The sequence below is a fragment of the Coregonus clupeaformis genome, chromosome 10 (genome assembly GCF_020615455.1).
Source record: "Coregonus clupeaformis isolate EN_2021a chromosome 10, ASM2061545v1, whole genome shotgun sequence".
In the NCBI taxonomy this organism is placed as follows: Eukaryota; Metazoa; Chordata; class Actinopteri; order Salmoniformes; family Salmonidae; genus Coregonus; species Coregonus clupeaformis.
The window spans coordinates 45,328,968-45,350,325 of NC_059201.1; the positions used below are offsets into that span (position 1 = coordinate 45,328,968).

Genomic DNA, 21,358 nt, shown 5'->3' on the forward strand with positions numbered 1-21,358 from the left:
ATCCTATAGAAAATGTGTGGGCAGAACTGAAAAAGCGTATGCGAGCAAGGAGGCCTACAAACCTGACTCAGTTGCACCAGCTCTGTCAGGAGGAATGGGCCAAAATTCACCCAACTTATTGTGGGAAGCTTGTGGAAGGCTACCCGAAATGTTTGACCCAAGTTAAACAATTTAAAAGCAATTCTACCAAATACTAATTGAGTGTATGTAAACCTCTGACCCACTGGGAATGTGATGAAATAAATAATTGCTGAAATAAATCATTTTCTCTACTATTATTCTGACATTTCACATTCTTAAAATAAAGTGGTGATCCTAACTGACATAAGACAGGGAATTTTTACTAGGATTAAATGTCAGGAATTGTGAAACTGAGTTTAAATGTATTTGGCTAAGGTGTATGTAAACTTCCGACTTCAACTGTACCTTACACTCATCTAACCTATATGCATGTGTTGTCGTATGTGTATCTAGGCTGAGGATGAGTTTGTGTACTGGCCGAGCAGAGAGGAGGCGATGAACTGCCTAGCCTTCACCGTCACCCTGATCAGCAAGGACAGACTGTGTCTCTCCAATGAAGAACAGATCATCATCCACGACTTTATCCTGGAGGCCACGCAGGTACAGTAACCCTTCATCTTTGACCTTTCACCCCTCACAGGTAACCTTTATAAAAACCTCTCAGCCCCTGTTGTGCCAGTATGCAGATAGCAAGGCCATGTGTGTCCCGGGATGGTCCTTGGAGCCGGATAGGACCAGTGGGACTGGTCCCTGGTTGACCCCATCCGTTTTCAGATAGGATCTAGCTAAACTACGGTACTGGACTGCAGTACTGTAATTGAAGACATTTAGGGGAAGGTTGTTATTCCCATTTGTTTGTATTAAGTGTCATCAGATTGGGCTTTAGTTAAACTACAGTACTGGCCTGCAGTAGTGGTACTGTATTGTCAGTGTCCTAGTTGTGTCTGACTGTAATATGTCTCCCTCTCTCTCTAACAGGATGACTATGTCCTGGAGGTGAGACATTTCCAGTGCCCTAAATGGCCCAACCCAGACGCCCCTCTCAGCAGTACCTTCGAGCTCATCAATGTCATCAAAGAGGAGGCCATGACACGAGACGGACCCACCATCATACACGATGAGTAAGTGGGCCTGGTGTGTGTGCGTAGGTACTGAGCATTCAGTGGCCAGTTTATCTAGTACCGGGTCGGACCCCCTTTGCCTCCAGAACAGCCTGAATTCTTTGGGGCATGGAAACGTTGCTCAATTGGTGTCAAAGTGTCCCTCTCTGTCTCTGGTAGGTTTGGGGCGGTGTCTGCGGGGACTCTGTGTGCCCTCACCACCCTGTCTCAGCAGCTGGAGAGTGAAGGGGCTGTGGATGTCTATCAGGTGGCTAAGATGATCAACCTCATGAGGCCAGGAGTCTTCACAGACATAGTGAGTTCAACCATGACCCAGCCAGGAGGATTGGTGCTGTCAGGCATTAATAATCACCAATTGTCAATAACTAACTTCTTGCAACATCTCCATTCAGTCATAGGAACAAATATCACTTCCAGTCTGTGTAACATGGTGATTGTCATTGCTCGTTCTGACATGACCTCTCAACATGTCACCAATCTTAGACCTAGAAGTAACATTTGAAGTTGCAACATTTGTCAGTATTAATGCCTGCTGGACTGTTCCTTTATACGGTACCGCATCCTGTTTATGTTTAGCCTCAGCCCAAACTTTGTCGCTATTACCAGCTGTTGTCTTAGCTCTCTCGAATAACACCTGTGATTGCTTTATGCCTCTCTCCCATGTCAATATGCCTTGCTTATTGCTGTTTCGGTTATTTCTTATTGTACTATTTCACTGTAGATCCCCCCAGCCCAGCTCAACCTGCCTTAGATAGCTCCTTTGTCCCACCCCCCATACACGCGGAGACCGACTCAATCGGTGCCTCCAGCGATGCTATCTCTTTCATCGTTACCCAATGCTTAGGTTTACCTCCACTGTACTCATATCCTTCCATATCCTTGTCTGTACATAATGCCCTGAATCTATTCTACAACGCCCGGAAATCGGCCCCTTTTTTTCTCTGTCCCCAACGCACTAGAAGACCAGTACTTAAAGCCTTTAGCTGTATCTTTATTCTACTCCTCCTCTGTTCCTCTGGTGATGTAGAGGTTAACGCAGGCCCTGTAGCCCCCAGTATCACTCCTACTCCCCAGGCGTTATCATTTGTTGACTTCTGTAACCGTAAAAGCCTTGGTTTCTTGCACGTTAACATCTGAAGCCTCCTCCCTAAGTTTGAGTTATTCACTGTGTTAGCACACTCCGCCAACCCTGATCTTCTAGCAGTGTCTGAATCCTGGCTTAGGAATGCCACCAAAAATTCTGAAATGTCCATCCCCAACTACAACATTTTCCGTCTCAATAGAACTGCCAAAGGGGGTGGGGTTGCAATCTACTGTAGAGATAGCCTGCAGAGCTCTATCATACTATCCAGGTCTGTGCCCAAACAGTTTGAGCTTCTACTTCTAAAAATCCACCTTTCCAGAAATATGTCTCTCACTGTTGCCGCCTGCTACAGACCCCCCTCAGCCCGAGCTGTGCCCTGGACACCATATGTGAACTGATTGCCCCCCATCTATCCTCAGAGTTCGTACTGCTTGGTGACCTAAACTGGGATATGCTTAACACCCCGGCCAACCTACAATCTAAACTAGATGCCCTCAATCTCACACAAATTATCAACGAACCTACCAGGTACAACCCTAAATCTGACATGGGCACCCTCATAGATATCATCCTGACAAATTTACCCTCTAAATACACCTTTGCTGTCTTCAACCAGGATCTCAGCGATCACTGCCTTATTGCCTGCGTCCGTAATGGGTCCGCGGTCAAAAGACCACCCCTCATCACTGTCAAACGCTCCCTAAAACACTTTAGCGAGCAGGCTTTTCTAATTTACCTGCGCCGGCTATCCTGGATGGATATTGACCTCATTCCGTCAGTAGAGGATGCCTGGTTGTTCTTTAAAAGTGCTTTCCTCTCCATCTTAAATAAGCATGCCCCATTCAAAAAATTCAGAACTAAGAACAGATATAGCCCCTGGTTCTCCTCAGACTTTACTGCCCTTGACCAGCACAAAAACATCCTGTGGCGTACTGCATTAGCATCGAACAGCCCCCGCGATATGCAACTTTTCAGGGAAGTCAGGAACCAATATACACAATCAGTTAGGAAAGCAAAGGCTAGCTTTTTCAAACAGAAATTTGCATCCTGTAGCACTAACTCCAAAAAGTTTTGGGACACTGTAAAGTCCATAGAAAATAAGAGCACCTCCTCCCAACTGCCCACTGCACTGAGGCTAGGAAACACTGTCACCACCGATAAATCTACAATAATCGAGAATTTCAACAAGCATTTTGCTACGGCTGGCCATGCTTTCCACCTGGCTACCAATACCCCGGCCACCAGCTCTGCACCCTCCGCTGTAACTTGCCCATGCAACAGCTGATGAGCTGAAAAATCTGGACCCCTACAAATTACTAGCCTGTTCAACCTCTCTTTCGTAACGTCTGAGATCCCCAGAGACTGGAAAGCTGCCGCGGTCATCCCCCTCTTCAAAGGGGGTGACACTCTAGATCCAAACTGTTACAGACCTATATCCATCCTGCCCTGCCTTTCGAAAGTATTTGAAAGCCAAGTTAACAAACAGATCACCGACCATTTAGAATCCCACCGTACCTTCTCCGCTATGCAATCCGGTTTCCGAGCTGGTCATGGGTGCACCTCAGCCACGCTCAAGGTCCTAAACGATATTATAACCGCGATTGATAAAAGACAGTACTGTGCAGCCGTCTTCATCGACCTGGCCAAGGCTTTCGACTCTGTCAACCACCACATTCTTATTGGTAGACTAAATAGCCTCGGAGGGCCTGTTGTCTGGACCTCTGGCTGTCTCTATGGGGGTACCACAGGGTTCAATTCTCGGGCCAACTATATTCTCTGTGTATATCAATGATGTCGCTCTTGCTGCTGGTGACGCTCGGATCCACCTCTATGGGGACGACACCATTTTGTATACATTTGGCCCTTCATTGGACACTGTGTTAACAAACCTCCAAACGAGCTTCAACGCCATACAACACTCCTTCCGTAGCCTCCAACTGCTCTTAAAAAGTAGTAAAAGTAAATGCGTGCTCTTCAACCGAACACTGCTTGCACCCACCCACCCGACTAGAATCACTACTCTCGGCGGGTCTGACCTAGAGTATGTGGACAACTACAAATACCTAGGTGTCTGGTTAGACTGTAAACTCTCCTTCCAGACTCACATTAAGCATCTCCAATCAAAAGTTAGATCTAGAATCTGCTTCCTATTTCGCAACAAAGCCTCCTTCACTCATGCTGCCAAACATGCCCTCGTAAAACTGACTATCCTACCGATCCTTGACTTCGGCGATGTCATTTACAAAATAGCCTCCAACACTCTACTCAGCAAATTGGATGTAGTCTATCACAGTGCCATCCATTTTGTCACCAAAGCCCCATGTACTACCCACCACTGTGACCTGTACGCTCTTGTTGGCTGGTCCTCACTACATATTCGTCGCCAAACCCACTGGCTCCAGGTCATCTATAAATCACTGATTTGCAAATCCCCGTCTTATCTTAGCTCACTGGTCACCATAGCAACACCCACCCGTAGTCTGCGCTCCAGCAGGTATATCTCACTGGTCATCCCCAAAGCCAACACCTCCTTTGGCCGCCATTCCTTCCAGTTCTCTGCTGCCAATGACTGGAACGAACTGCAAAAATCTCTGAAGCTGGAGACTTGTATCTCCCTCACTAACTTTAAGTGTCAGTTGTCAGAGCAGCTTACCGATCACTGCACCTGTACACAGCCATTCTGAAATTAGCCCACCCAACTACCTCATCCCCATATTGTTACTTATTTTGCTAATTTGCACCCCAGTATCTCTATTTGCACATCATCTTTTGCACATCTATCATTCCAGTGTTAATTACGAAATTGTAACTATTTTTGCACTATGGCCTATTTATTTATTGCCTTACCTCCATAACTTACTACATTTGCACACACTGTATATATATTTTCTGTTGTATTTTTTGACTTTATGTTTTGTTTTACCCCATATGTAACTCTGTGTTGTTGTTTTTATCGCTCTGCTTAGCTTTATCTTGGCCAGGTCGCAGTTGTAAATGAGAACTTGTTCTCAACTGGCTTACCTGGTTAAATAAAGGTGAAACTTGTCTCTGTCTCTCCAGGAGCAGTACCAGTACCTCTACAAGGCCATGCTGAGCCTGGTGAGCAGCAGAGATAGCTGGATCAGCCCCCTCTACCTGGACACTAATGGAGTGGTTGTCATCATGGACGAATCAGACCCTGCAGAGAGCATGGAGTCGCTGGTCTGACTGACTGGTCACTGGTCTGACTGGTTACTGATCTGACTGGTTCTACAGGTTACTAGTCTGACTGGTCTGACTGGTTACTGGTCTGACTGGTTACTGGTCTGACTGGTTTGACTGGTTGTACTGGTCTGACTGGTTACTGGTCTGACTGGTTACTGGTCTGACTGGTTCCTGGTCTGACTGGTTACTCATCTGACTGGTTCTACTGGTTACTAGTCTGACTGGTCTGACTGGTTACTGGTCTGACTGGTTTGAGTGGTTGTACTGGTTTGACTGGTTGTACTGGTCTGACTGGTTCCTGGTCTGACTGGTTACTGATCTGACTGGTTCTACTGGTTACTAGTCTGACTGGTCTGACTGGTTACTGGTCTGACTGGTTACTGGTCTGACTGGTTTGACTGGTTGTACTGGTCTGACTGGTCACTGGTCTGACTGGTTGTACTGGTTCCTGGTCTGACTGGTTACTGATCTGGCTGGTTACTGGTTCGACTGGTTATTGGTCTGACTGGTTGGACTGGTTACTGGTCTGACTGGTTACTGGGCTGACTGGTAACTGGTCTGACTGGTTATTGGTCTGACTGGAGTCATTAGTCTGAATGACCACACCGTAGCTCACACCACCACCCGAAGGCACTTAATTTGTACAACTCTGAGAAACGGAGAGAACTTTGGCGGACTTTCCCGAGGCCTTTTTTGCCAGAACTATTGGTTAAATGAATACCTGTAACCTGATTACCTTTTTTACAATGATGATATAATGTTTTTTGATATTTATTTGTTTCTTCATTATTTTGTCTTAATTATTATCCTGCTGAGGGTTTGCACCTGTTGTTTAAGTTGTTTCACGTGGGGAAAAAGAAAGCAGCTCTGTCCAGTTTGCACTTTCAGTGTCACTGCCTAAAACCCTGTTAGATAATACAATACAGTTAGCTAAACCTTGGCTCCACTCTACACTACCCGCATTGGATCCCTTTTTTGGATTGTGGCAAAGAAAATACTTTCGCCTCAATTAATAAAGAATGAAGATCAAGGACGACCCTACAGGTCAACATGATCCTCCAGGCCAATAGATTTCTTAATAGAGACCATCCCAGTTCAGTACATTTTATTACAGTACAGCTCACCCAACATGCATTGCATCACTATCATCTGGTCAACACTTCTTATTCAGGAAAATCCACCTTATCCAAGGAAACTAAATATCTGTAGAGATACTATGTTACTTATACATATTATAACTAACTATATTACCCAAATATCCCCATTCATATTTGTAAAATTTACCCATTACTTTGATAAAAAAAAAGTAGTATTACAACAACTACTGTGAACATTTATTGCTTTATATTAAGATTTATATTGTTTTGTAATATACACTACCGGTCAAAAGTTTTAGAACACCTACTCATTCAAGGTTTTTTATTTATTTTTACTATTTTCTACATTGTAGAATAATAGTGAAGATATCAGAACTATGAAATAACATATATGGAATCATGTAGTAACCTAAAAGGTGTTAAACAAATCAAAATATATGTTATATTTGAGAATCTTCAAATAACCACCCTTTGCCTTGATGACAGCTATGAACACTCTTGGCATTCTCTTAACCAGCTTCACCTGGAATGCTTTTCCAATAGTCTTGAAGGAGTTCCCACATATGCTGAGCACTTGTTGGCTGCTTTTCCTTCACTCTGTGGTCCGACTCATCCCAAATCATCTCAATTTGGTTGAGGTTGGGGGATTGTGGAGGCCAGGTCATCTGATGCAGCACTCCATCACTCTCCTTGGTAAAATAGCCCTTACACAGCCTGGAGGTGTGTTGGGTCATTGTTCTGTTGAAAAACAAATGATAGTCCCACTAAGCCCGAACCAGATGGGATGGCGTATCACTGCAGATTTTTTATTTTTTTTTATATTTATTTTACCTTTATCTAACTAGGCAAGTTAAGAACAAATTCTTATTTACAATGACAGCCTACACCGGCCAAACCCGGACGTCGCTGGGCCAATTGTGCGCCGCCCTATGGGACTCCCAATCACAGCCGGTTGTGATACAGCCTGGAATCGAACCAGGGGGTCTGTAGTGACGCCTCAAGCACTGAGATGCAGTGACTTAGACCGCTGCGCCACTCTGGAGCCAAAGAATGCTGTGGTAGCCATGCTGGTTAAGTGTGTCTTGAATTCTAAATAAATCACAGACAGTGTCACCAGCAAAGCACCCCCACACCATAACACCTCCTCCTCCATGTTTTATGGTGGGAAATACACATGCAAAGATCATCCGTTCACCCACACCGTGTCTCACAAAGAAACGGCGGTTGGAACCAAAAATCTCAAATTTGGACTCCAGACCAAAGGACAAATTTCGTTGCAGCAATTCGACCATGAAGGATTCACACAGTCTCCTATAAACAGTTGATGTTGAGAAGTGTCTGTTACTTGAACTCTGTGAAGCATTTATTTGGGCTGCAATTTCTGAGGCTGGTAACTCTAATGAACTTATCCTCTGCAGCAGAGGTAACTCTGGGTCTTCCATTCCTGTGGCGGTCCTCATGAGAGCCAGTTTCATCATAGTGCTTGATGGTTTTTGTGACTGCACTTGAAGAAACGTTCAAAGTTCTTGAAATGTTCTGTTTTGACTGACCTTCATGTCTTAAAGTAATGATGGACTGTCATTTCTCTTTGCTTATTTTAGCTGTTCTTGCCATAATATGGACTTTGTCTTTTACCGAATAGGGCTATCTTCTGTATACCCCGCCTACCTTGTCACAACACAACTGATTGGCGCAAACGCATTAAGCAGGAAATCAATTCCACAAATTAACTTTTAAGAAGGCACACCTGTTAATTGAAATGCATTCCAGGTGACTACCTCATGAAGCTGGTTGAGAGAATGCCAAGTGTGTGCAAAGCTGTCATCAAGGCAAAGGGTGGCTATTTGAAGAATTTCAAATATAAGATATATTTTGATTTGTTTAACACTCTTTTGGTTACTAACATGATTCCATATGTGTTATTTCATAGTTTTGATGTCTTCACTATTATTCTACAAAGTAGAAAATAGTAAAAATAAAAAAATCCCTTGAATTAGTAGGTGTTCTAAAACGTTTGACTGATAGTGTATATGACTATATCCTTTATCAAAGTAAGCAGCTGGTTTTGTATACTGGATATCATTCCCCCTCTCGCCTTGTGTGGATCAAGACCCATAGTGTCCATTTTGTCCAACCAAGGTCTACATGTGGCTTGTCTTGCATCAACTGTTTTACTTTATATAAAGTTTACTTCATAAAACACAGCTTGCATCTTACCAAATGAATGGAGTTCTCGTAGTCTTAACATAATGTCGAGGGGGAAGTGTTTTTCTTTCATTATAACCAAAGACATGGTTGAAAATTGCAACAAGAAAGTTGTTTGCCCATAATTGGACTAAAACATTATATTATTACATGGTTGTTGCAATGTTACCACAAAGTTCTTAGAATGTGTCTCGGACAACGATCAGTCAGTCCTCCTATCATTATCAATTCACTAGAGATGGAACCAAGTGTCACATGAAGCCTTCATCCTAATGAAAGTCTATAGTGTAAGTCCATACTTCACCATGTTAAATTATGTTTGAACTGGGTTTTAACTAACCCCTACACCAAACCACAATAATATCTACTTTACTCATCCATACTGTACCCTGTAGCTATACCCTGTACTGATACATAGATGCTGTATTTTCCTTTTTCTTTCCTATTCTCTCTCGACGAGAAGCTTCTTAAATGAAGTCACAACTCTCCAACATTTGGAGAAAAGTCCTGACTTATTACATGCTCATGTGTGACATTGGGAACGGTTATTGGCAGCAAACAACCATTTTTTTGCATGTGTAACTTTTTAATTTATCTCGATCTTTATTATTATTAACTTTACGCTTTATACATATATCATTTATAACATGAGTGTGATTTACTATTTCGAAGTCATGTACATATTTACTTCAAGGATCAATCTTCTTGGAAGTTATAATCTTTGCTGTGTGATCATCATAGACCTTTATTTTCATATGAAGCTTTTTTCTTTGTAATAGTATCATTGTACTCATTGTATTCGTGGTGAGTATGTAGGAATCAAGTCTCTGTGGATACAAGTAGACTGCCATCACCTTCCAACACAAGTCCATGCTGCGTCTAAAATGGCACCCTAATATCTATATAGTGCTCTATTTTTGACCAAAAGAGGTACACTATATAGGGAATAGGATACCATTTGGGGCATTCACCGTAAATAATTTGTTGTTCTCTCGGGGTCAAGAATGTTATTCCTCCCCATTTTGAATATCAGACTTTTGCTATGGACTATATCAGACCAGTGTGTGCTATGGATGAAAAAGATCCCGGGAGTCACTGAGTAAAGCCTCCTCAACCCATCTAAGCAAGTTCAGCAGTCGTTCTATTTTGTAAACGTGAAGAAATGAAATGGTTTGGTCCATTTATTATATTGTCATTGTATGATAGTGCCATGGTGTTGTATTGCTATGGTACTGTCATACGATATAATATTATTATAGTGTAATAGTGTTATTTAATACGTAAATTGTATTGCTATACATTAAATAAAGTATGGGTTTTGATGTACTTCATCCTGGTGTTGTCTATTTGTGTCAGATTTACCGTAGTATGAGGCAGGGTTTTAATTGTTCTGTTTTTATGAGCACATTTCTCTAGTTTCTATCCCCTCAAGGTCAGTTCTATTTATGGTCACAATGTCGCACTCTGCTGGTTGTCAGTAGTTGGTTGACAGTTATCCCTAACCTCGCCATTATGCACATTAGTTTCTCAGTGTGCAGGTTGAAAACATCTCATGTCCCCTTTCCCTGGGTCAAATAGGTAAGTGACACAAAGAGAACAATTGTGTATTTGTACAGTAATTTTATTTAGAGGCCACAGCTCTTGCATATTACAACTTGGCTTTCATAAGGCAAAAGCAAGAATGAATCCACCAGCTAATTTCACACAAAACGGAAAGCATTCGGAGAGGGTGGGGACCCACGGGCATGCAGCAATGGCTCAGAATGCAATGTACAGCGTTGTGTATATACAAACAACAGTGAGACCCAAAGAAATGCCACACATCTCATCCTAATCAAATACGCAATAAAACTAAAAAGACAGACCAACTTTCATTTTGGTAAATAAAAAAACATTTTATTTTTAGCTCTCTTTTCTCTGTAAACGTGCAACTAAATTTAAAATAGATTAGAACCTGTTTCAAGGTCGTTTCAACAACGTAGAAATAAAAATATAATCTCCAACAAGATATCAAAATGGAGCTTTGAGAATATTGCATTTCTAGAATACCCACTCATTTTAGTTCAAGATGGCTGCTGGACGATGTCTCGTTAGTGATAGGGTGAAAGATTATGAGGTCACAAAGCATTGACACAGATGAAGAAATGGACGTTCTAGAACATACTATGGTGGTGAGAGTAGAGTGAGTAGACGAGATGCTTATCCTAAACAGCATTGAACTTAAATACAGAGGGTAATTTTCAGTTTGAAGCAGTTGGCATCCACTTAAAGACAGACAATACAAAGAAAAGGGTCTATACACTCATCGCCACGACAATGTACCATTATAATGAATGTAGAATACAACAAAGTGCCATATAGGTTTGCATTGGACAGGGACACACCTAATAATCTCACTCAACATTGTCAAACAAATGGTACTCCATATTGCTTAGGAACACAGAAATGAATTTAGAAATCAATGAGTCAAAGATATCATCGGTGCTATCTTCATCATGACACAGCTAAACTGTCAATCATGGTTTATTTTTTCAACATCTTTATTTGTATTATTTTTCCTCAGCATAGTAATTACTATTTTTATTGTTTATTATAGGTCCTTCATCGGCATTTCGAGATGACAAAGAGGTCCTAGAGTGGCTGTCTGAGTAACAGAGTTGGTACATGCATTGGTAAAGGGAGGCGTCGGTGCCAGTTCTGAGGTCGGGCGTCACTGGGCTCTAGTCATCGTCTTCATCCTCTTCGTCGCTGTCCTTCATGGAGATGCCCCCCATCCCTCCCTCCTTCATGGACGCGTTGGCCTCCTCCAAGGTCAGCCTGTTCCTCACCGTGTCATACATCTTACTGTTCAGGGTGGAGTCTAGCACCCCCTGCAGACGGAAGTCACGGTACTTTTTCTACAAGGAGTTGGGTGATTAAAAGAGGGATTAGCAGGTATAGAGGGATGAAGTAGCTAAAGGCTCGACAAAGAACGTGCCACTGAGCTAGCGGTAGACTTCATGCCATGATAATCAATAACAGTAAATATAAAGAGATGAGGTTCTCTCCAATCACCTTCTCCAGTGCACTATTAACCCCTACCATACCATTTTAGCTTTGTTCATACTGGCAGTTTGAAGTGACTCAATCCTATTTTTTTTGCATATTCGATTTGAATCTGATCTTTTTCCTGTAGTCTGAACAACCAAAACCACATGGAATCAGATATTTCAAGCCACATTTCATAAAAATCTGATTCCTGGCCATGCAACCTGTGTCTGAATGGTCAAATCTGATTAATTTGCTCTCAAGTGTTTTTTTGACTGTTTTTGGCATATCTTGATGCTTGCTAGCTACTCTGTTGACAGTTTGACAAGAACATGTGGTAGCTAACTAATAGGCTTGGACAATATACCATTTATACCATATACCGGGGTATTTCTAAATAGAGACGGTAGGACTTTCAATACCGTTGCAGGGGGTGCGTCCTACGCCACTGCTTATAAGTTAAGTATAACTATAAGAAATCTAAGATGTGTCAAATAAATTATATCCAGCTCAGGGCTCCAGTAATGCATTTGTTTTGCTAACTTGCTAACTAAGTGGCTAGATGTCAAGATCCAGCTTCTTGGCTACAGCAGAGACATGTGTGCACATTTGGTAATAGTGTATACCCAGGTATGTTACAGAAACAGTATGACGGTGTATAATCTGGATACCGCCCAACCCTACTAACTAGCTTGTTAATTGTTTACAAATAAATGAGTGAATGTGCTAGAAAGCTAAACAGCTACCTAGCATGCTAGTTGACTGCTGGGGCTAGCCAAAAATTACTTGTTTTGAAAGTTGGATCATCTTATCCTTTGAGGCTTTAAACGTGTTCTTACGCTATGATTTCGAACATTCAAAGCAGCTGGGAGACTTCCATGGCATGCATTGTTGTCACATTAGCTTGGTACACAACAACTTCTGACTGAGAGAGAGCATGAGCACCACCACCACCACCAATCAGCCTACACCACTGCACACACACCTGTCATTACCATGACAACTAGCGTAGCCATGACAGCAAATGACTAGTCTGAACACGCACACAAATCCAATTTCAAATAAAATAAAATCTAATTGTATTTGTAACATGCGCCGAATACAACAGGTATAGATAGACCTTACAGTGAAATGCTTACTTACAAGCCCTTAACCAACAATGCAGTTCTAAGAATAATAAATGTTAACTAAAAAATAGATAAGTAAAAATAAAAAAAGAGAATTAAAGAGCAGCAGTAAAATAACTGTAGCGAGGCTATATACAGTGGGTACCGGTACAGAGTCAATGTGCGGGGGCACAGGGTAGTCGAGGTAATTTAGATAATATTTACATGTGGGTAGAGGTAAGGTCACTTGTAATTTGCTGTTTGGACAGTCAGTAATCCAAAACGGTTTTGAAAAACAAAACTGATTTGAGCATTAAGGCCTGCAGTGTGAACAAGGCTTTTGTTCCCTTGAAATGTTTTCAACATACCCTTTCAATCATGTTCCCATTTTGACATCAAATAAAGCGACACTAGTGTCAAAATAGTTTTTAATCCCTGGGGTGCCAGTGAGTTACAGTAGCTGAGTTCCATGCAGATTATTAACCCCTCCCCTGGCAGTGAGTTACCTTGACGATCCTGATGAGGATCTTGAGCTGGTAGAGATGGAGCTGCTGGTCCATGCGCTCAGTGAGCCAGGTCCCCAGCAGGTTCATGGTGGCTGTGTACCATTGCTGCAACACACACAAACACAGCGTTCTCCAGCAAAACACACACACACACGTAGACGCAAACACACACACAAACTAGAGCTCTCTGCATATCAATATGCAGCTTGATATGTTCTCTAGTGAACACATACACAAGTCTTACAAGCAAAACACACTCACACATTGGGAAGTACTTTCCGACACTTAACGCACACAGACATTTACAGTATTTTCCAGGAAAGACAAGACAGACATTTCGGGAAAAAAAAGATACACACACATACACACTCTGCAGTGGAGAATAGAAAAACACTGAACATGCATAAAATACTTATTTCAGAAAAAGCACATTAATTATTTCAAAATTCCCATTTCTCCAAGCACTGCAGGGCACTAAGAAAATCAGAGGGAAACAATGAAATTATTAATACATTGCCAGGGTATATTAGTAGTGCTAGCTAGACATTCAAATATAAAATGTTCATGTTTTCTGGCAAACCTTCTGGCTCCAGTACAAACCTTCTGGCTCCAGTACACTCAGGGACAAAAATATCTACTTGAGCCAAGTTGTTCTTAGTAGCTAAATGTCTAGTATGCTATACTTTTCAACAAACTGAACATAGTATGGCATACCAATACATCATTTGTACAGTATATTGTAAGGGGATCTGAATTTATCAAATGATCTAGACTAGCGCTAAAGCCCTGTGAAGGCTCATCCATACATATAAGCAACACGACAACGTCGTAGAACATTCATTCTACATACTGTAACTCCACAGTGTAGTTTCAACTCGATCATTTGTGGAAATGAAATCATAATGAGAAAGTGAGTAAATGGTTAGGCAGGCAAGGAGCAGACAGTTGTGCTATTTTCTTATACCTTATTAGAAGAACGTTTAATTCATTCATTCAGAGTGTAGGATAAGATTGACCCAGATGATTCGTAGCAGAGATCAAGTTATAAGAGAACAGCACACGAGAGAAGAAGAGAGATGAACCAAGGAAGCTAGGAAACAGTTGTCCTCCTTCGAACGTCTAGAAAAAAGATCAACTTTGAGTCATGGAGTGAGTAGGCAGGGCCAGGAATGAGGGCCTGAATGGCTAGGATTGGACTTGGCTTAGTAGTTTTTTTGTTGGTTTGATTGGTCTAATTGCCCTAGCTCTAATTTGATTGGACCCAGGTTTGTTTTTGTCCTGTAGAGATGACTGGTTGGTCAGGAGGTTTTGGCTTGATGCTTGAGGTCAGATTTTAGCGGATGGATGCCTGTCCACTTCACACAGTCGAGTTGAGCCTATGTGCGTGCAGTGCATGCAGACCTGGAAGGCAGGTGGGTTTGGTGGCTGCGTGGGTGGCTAGGTGAGTGGCTGCGTGGGTGGCTGGGTGGCTGGGTGAGTGGCTGGGTGAGTGGCTGGGTGAGTGGCTGCGTGGGTGGCTGGGTGAGTGGCTGGGTGGGTGGCTGGGTGAGTGCGTGCGTGCGGAGGTTGGTTTGCTGTATGTGTTGTATAGTAGTATGACTGAAGCATAACTCTGAGAGGTGGAGGGTCATGCTAGAAGATGTACACAGGAAGATTATTTGACTTGAAATCATGCCATTCAACATAATGTGCTAAAACAACGCGACGGTAGAGATAAGTGCCACTTTTTGATGAAAAGAGAAGGCGGCAGGAGTTATGGGGTTAATAAAGAAATAAATAAAATAATTGAGAGTGAATAAGTGAATAAGTGAAAGAAAGAGAGAGAGAGAGATGCAGTATTGGGGAGTTTTGCCGATACATGCAGAGATGGATGGAATATAATAGCATTAATGTTTTTAAAACAACAAACTTAATCATCAAAGACACTCCAAAACTAACGGAAATACAACATTTAAAACCAAAACATCCACAACTCAAAAGACATGGAACAGTCAAATGTGGTAGTGCCAGGTAGGGACAGGTTAGAAGCAGCTATACAATCACACATCAGAAACTGTGGGGGGGGGGGGGTACTCTTTAGCAGAGTAGAAACACAAGGAGAGAGACAGGGACAGCCAGTGTTGACCTTAAAGACAGAATTAAACACACTTCACAGTAGTACAACACACCTTTCAAACACAAAACACACACCACTCTAGCACATAACAGCACACCTCACAAACACACAAAGCCAACACACACACAGTGACAGCGCAGGAACAGTAGACTACTGCACGAAGTAATACCTCTCAAACACACTAATACACAGCCAACACACATACTAAATCACTCCAGCACATTACCACACGCCTCTCAAACACACAAAGCCAACACACACACACACACACACACACATCTGTGCACCACAATACTGTACAGTTTATACATTTCAGGGGTATGAAGCAAACACACGTCACTGTAGTACACCTCACAAAAATGGTGGACACATTATTTCAAATGTACCACATAAGGATTATGTGCTTGTAAAACAGTGCTCTCATATCAATGGCTTTCGCTTTGCAAGACCGCTTCAAACGAGAACGGGTATTTTAAAGTACTATATATTATTTAGTATTACTTAGATAGAAAGGGAAAGTTAGTTATTACATATCCTAGTGTTGGAGTGAATTAGATGACCTGTACATCATCTTTTATCTTTCTTTACCCAGAGAGCACTGCTTTCGATAATCCTGCCTGATGGTGCTTGTTTGGACTCTTTGCTTGTAAATGATCCAACCAATCCACAAAGGTCCAAAAGCACTGTGGCAATGCACACCAGAATACAGTGGGCAGGAGCAGAGGTTCAGAGAACAGAGAAGAAGAGATAGAGGAGAGAAGAGGAGAAAAGCCTATAGAGGAAGATAATAAAACACCAAGCCTCTTCTGTACCAGGCTGTGGTAGGTATACACACAGCGCCTGGTCTTAAAATGTGACATATGATATCCCTTTCCTGTCACAATTGTTTTGCCACATTTTGGAAAGCTCCCTCCCTATTGGTCAGGAGGAATCGGCATCTTACTTACATCAAATAATCTTTCTATATACACCTCCTCATTGACCTTATCTCGTAGAATGTCCTGAGAGTGGCGGACACAGGTGACGTAACCGTCGGCAACGTCCATCCCAGGCTTCTGCAAACACACCAGAAACATAGACATTGTAAATCTGTAATTTATATTAGATTTAGATTAGATTGAGTTCATTAGTCACATGTACAGGGATGCAGATTGTAAACATTTATTGAAAATATATGACAAATATATGAAGAAATATTGAAAACTCTATGAATTAAATAAGGATATAATGTACTTTATACAGACTCACACAGTACAATAGTGTTACAGACAAGACAGAGAGGCAGGGTGGGGGGGACAGAGGTAAGGGGTTATATGTGAGAAGAATGTCTCAGCTCTGCATAGTACAGTTAAATCACCCCAAACACAAGATAATGTATTTTGATTTGAATTAAGTAAATGATAAGTACTTCCTTTCTGATCACATAGCTTTTTTACTGGTTTGACATTTTACAGAGATCAACTGGGACTATGGCACACTTACAGGGACGTCCACATACTTTGAGGCAGCTTTCACCTGAAATTACAGACAGATTGTGACAAGAAAATATGAGAATTCCAGAATTTGCACAGTCACCAACATACCTAGAATAATTTACGGAAACATAACTCCATCTGACATGATATTGGAGGCGATACAGTAGAGAAACCTAGTCTTACCGTGAATGACATGAAAGATGAGAATAGAGTGCCTTCATCGTATCGGGAGATCTTGGCCAACAGACCCTCCAGAATAACCACAAACTGAGAAGTGAGACACACAAACAACAATAAACAAACAAACAGACAAACAACAAGATTTATTCCAGACTACAAATCACTTTGTTCTACTTTTCTAGTGCCACAAAGCACTATGAGGCCAACCACAATACAAGTTACGTATCATTAGGGAGGACAATAAGAAAAATGAAGTGTACCTTTGCCACCATGAGTTGGATCATGTCCTTTACACTCTCCTCAATCAGTTCATCTATTTGGGTGTGGTACTGTTTCTGAAAGACGAAAATAACACACAGTTCATCTATTTGGGTGGTACAGTTCTAGTAGGTGATCCCTTCTGGGATTTGAACCCACAACCTTTGCATTGGTAGCGCCACATTCTTACCTCCTGGCCCATCTCCATGGCACACAGCTTGGAGGACTGGTCCTTCGCATCCACCATCACATTGAACATGGTGCATATTGCTGCAGAGATGCGGAAGTCTGTACCCCTGCTGCTCTTTGCCAGCTTGGACTCAAATGCCATCCTAGTGCTGCAATACACAGCAGGAAACATTTCTATGTAATGTATGGTATTTAGTTTGAGGCAGAGGCTCATGTCCAGCCACATGATCGAGAGACACACACACCAACACTGGCAGTACACAACACCACACACCAGTGTTAATTTTGGCAGCTATTTTAGATGTAGTTTTAGTCTTAGTCACATTTTAGTCATTTCATCCTTCGTTACTTTTAGTTATTATCAGTCAACAAAAACTTTTAGTCTCGTTTAGTCACAGCCATTTTAGTCATGTAATAGTCAGTGCATTTGTTTCTATTAAACACTCAGAATGTGAACATTCAGATAGCCTTGTCCAACTACGCCTACTATCCTCTCGTATACCTTAGCTGGCTACACTGATATTGTGGCAGATTGTAACCAATGCCAGCCATAATTAACCATACAGGCTATAAAGCCTTGGCTACAGGTTAAACAATTTACAGCTCTGATTTTCTCCCCATCATAACCGTCAAGGAGGTAAACAGTAGTTTCCTTAAAAAGGGGAGAATTTGAGCGAGATCGGCAACACAGATGAATACATAATATAAATATACATAACAGCGCGCATGTTATTTATTCAAAGCAAAAATAGCCTACATGAAAAGTAAACATAGCTCCTTTTTTAATCTTGTCAAATTCCTCAATGCGCTCAGGAGAGGCGAAGGTCAGGCCATGACCCGCCAAACCGCACTTCTTAACAATGCTTAACAGTGCTGCACCAACGTGTCAGAGGAAACACCATTCAATTGACGACCAAAGTAAGCATGCAGGCCCGCCACAAGGTGTCGCTAGAGCACAATGAGCCAAGTAAAGCCCCTTCCGGCCAAACCCTCCCCTAAACCGGACGACCAATTGTGCACCGCCCTATGTGACTCCCGGTCATGGCCGGTTGTGACACAGCCTGGGATCGAACCCGGGTCTGTAGTGACGCCTCAAGCACTGCAATGCAGTGCCTTAGACCGCTGCGCTACTCGGGAGGCCTTAAACATTGTTTCTAGTTGAGGTTAGTTACAAGTCAAGTGTCCTGGCTTCGCATCAGTTCAAAAGATTGACAAGTGACTGAAGTGACCGCCTGGGAGCTGTGTGGGTGAGAGCATTGCAGATCAGCTCAATCAGACCACGCAACTGAAAGATGTAAATTCTGCCAATGAGAGGATCGCATTAAATATTCTGCATGCATGCTTATGATTGGACAAAACAGATGCTTCATGTCAAATTAACATTTCCATTAGTCTCACTTGGAATTCTCGTCTCGTCACATTTTCGTCGACTAAAATGAAAAGTAATTTGTAATAGTTGTATAAAAAAATGTCAGGGATCACGTCTCGTTTTCGTCAAAAGTTTTAGTATGGAAAAATAGGTAGTTGACGTAGTAGTTATTGTTGACGAAATTAACAATGACACTGACCCCCACACACACCGATACCAATACCACACCCAGACATACACATACACACACACACAACACACACCGTTTGACGCAATTCTCAATCATGTCGCTGGACATGAGCTTCATGCGGTTCTCCAGGTGTTTGGCAAACTCCTCCTCGGGCCAGTGTAGGTCCCTGATGAAGGTCTGCAGTGCCTCCAGCTTCCAGAACAGGTCCTCCGACGTCCCAGAGCCATTGCTGCACTCCCACGGCAAACCCAAACACACACAGGTCAGAAACCAAAGGTCACAGAAGACAGAGGGGTCAGGGGGGTGTCCTTTATATTGACCACACACCGACCGACTGTTCCAAAGTAATTTCCTTTTTATTAACTTCACTTATAAATATCAAATAATCTCTTTAGACAGTCAGTGTATGGGAAAATAAGAGGACATGGTTGACTATAACATTTCAATAACCATGCTGTAGCACTTGGTTATTAATAACCTTTTAGGTGTGGGTTCATGCAGGATAGTCACTGCAGATATCGCACACACTGACTTGTCTGTAATACAACACAGGGGAGTGGAGAGGTGAGGGAGGGCGTGTCTTGAAACATGGCTATCATTGTGTGTTCATAAGTAGATTTAATTTATCTCTCTTGAACTTGTATTTGTTTGGGGTATACATGATCAATCACAGAAAATAAAACTCTAAAAGAGCAGCCCACTCTCTCACCCCCCATATCCTCAGGCTGGTGGTACTGGGTGGGTATCCTACAGTACAATAGCTATTAAACACACCATGCAGTCCTGTCTGAAGGTGCTGCCATCCTGGGTAGAGCTGACTGGGATAGGGGGATGCAGGAAAAGAAGGAGGAGGAGAAGAGGAAAGGAGAGGGGGCAGATCTCTACTGCATTGGATGCCAGCTGCACTGAAGTGGTGGTTGCTTCAGAGCATTGAGCTAACAATCCACCCACCCAGTTACAACCGGGCAGAATCTCTACCCACTTACCCACCCCAACCACAGAAATAACACCACTAGAACGAAAATACCCATTGACTTGAATGGGGGCTGTCCATTCTTGTGATTCAATTTCTATGATCCCACCATCTGACCACCTGACCCCGCCCACCCTATCCCACTGGCCACAGACAGTCATGTGAGCCAGGACCAGCAGTATTCATACAGGGTTCTGATGCGACGTTCAACTGTACCTTCCATAAGCAATCAGTGGTACAGTCAACTTTTTATGAGCATTACAGACTAACCACTGCATTCTTTACAGCTAGTGAAAACTGTAGGAGAGAGGCGGAGAGATACACATCGGACAGAAAATTCCAGATTATCATAATAATGTCCACTGTTACAATATATTTCAGTGCAACAAAGCCCAGAACTTCCAGTGAAACATGGTTTGATTTGGCTCTGTATCTCTACACCTCACAGCTCAACTGCATGCATGTTGAGGGGAAATGACAGCTTGTCATATAGCCACTCATTTCAAGAACAAACAAGTCTAAACAAGCCTAAACTACCGTACGTAACCCCCTTGCAGTGCTCTTGGCATGAACATGATAGGATCGGTAACGACTGTTTACCCAAGATTTTATTTGAGGAACGTAATGGTAAAGTAATCTTATCTGTAATGTGTGTGGTGTGCATTAACCTATGTAGTTGTGAAAAAAGGTATCTTCCCTTACATAATGCCTAAGCAGGTCGTTGGCAGAGACATTTCCGAAATCTAAATCAATATTTTTATTTGGTCTTCTATTGTCAATGACCTGCGACAAGGGGACCTAGGGGACATCTTCATACCAAGGCAACACGTTGCTGATGCACATAAATCTAAGGTGAACTAGTTGAATACACACTCAGGGTCATAGATAGCAGCCATCCATGACGGGGTGGAAAAACTAGGCATTGTTGGAAGGTTAACTGATAGTCCTGCTACTGGCGGCAGATTTGGTACTTTGGGAATTTGGAGGTTGACATTTGGTATTTGGAGATTCACATTGGGCAGATTACTTGTTAAACTCCTGCAGAAGAGACAGACAAAAAGAACAAAATAAATCCATAACAGTGGTAATGTAGATGCTGCTGCAGTTCAAAGCCATGTGAAACTGTGCAGTAAAAGTAATCAAATCCAGAACACAAGAGGAAAAGTAACACAAAGAAACGGATCATCTTCAGACATAATACATAATATGTAAATGGCACACATAAACAAGACCAACA

At 42.3% G+C, this 21,358-nt stretch overlaps 2 protein-coding genes across 14 annotated transcripts in view; one reads left to right on the plus strand and one right to left on the minus strand.

The window, feature by feature from the left end:
* Positions 1–5,490, plus strand: part of ca16b (carbonic anhydrase XVI b) — a 264,663-nt gene extending 259,173 nt beyond the window's left edge. The window contains exons 25-28 of the mRNA XM_041887847.1: positions 475–621; positions 1,000–1,142; positions 1,302–1,437; positions 5,287–5,490. Coding sequence (XP_041743781.1) covers positions 475–621; positions 1,000–1,142; positions 1,302–1,437; positions 5,287–5,433 — 573 coding nt within the window. The 3' untranslated portion in view covers positions 5,434–5,490. The remainder of the gene's footprint in view (positions 1–474; positions 622–999; positions 1,143–1,301; positions 1,438–5,286) is intronic.
* A 4,847-nt stretch (positions 5,491–10,337) lies between these two features.
* Positions 10,338–21,358, minus strand: part of LOC121575045 (calcium-dependent secretion activator 1) — a 155,384-nt gene continuing 144,363 nt past the window's right edge. For 8 of the 13 annotated variants that reach the window (XM_041887833.2, XM_041887838.2, XM_041887835.2 and 5 more), the window contains 9 exons: positions 20,995–21,159; positions 19,222–19,377; positions 17,591–17,738; positions 17,403–17,477; positions 17,146–17,229; positions 16,970–17,002; positions 16,435–16,542; positions 13,372–13,476; positions 10,338–11,629 (listed from right to left, as the gene is read on the minus strand). In XM_041887833.2, coding sequence (XP_041743767.1) covers positions 11,453–11,629; positions 13,372–13,476; positions 16,435–16,542; positions 16,970–17,002; positions 17,146–17,229; positions 17,403–17,477; positions 17,591–17,738; positions 19,222–19,377; positions 20,995–21,159 — 1,051 coding nt within the window. In that variant the 3' untranslated portion in view covers positions 10,338–11,452. The remainder of the gene's footprint in view (positions 11,630–13,371; positions 13,477–16,434; positions 16,543–16,969; positions 17,003–17,145; positions 17,230–17,402; positions 17,478–17,590; positions 17,739–19,221; positions 19,378–20,994; positions 21,160–21,358) is intronic. The other 5 variants (XM_041887843.2, XM_041887842.2, XM_041887844.2 and 2 more) reach the window with 1 other exon arrangement.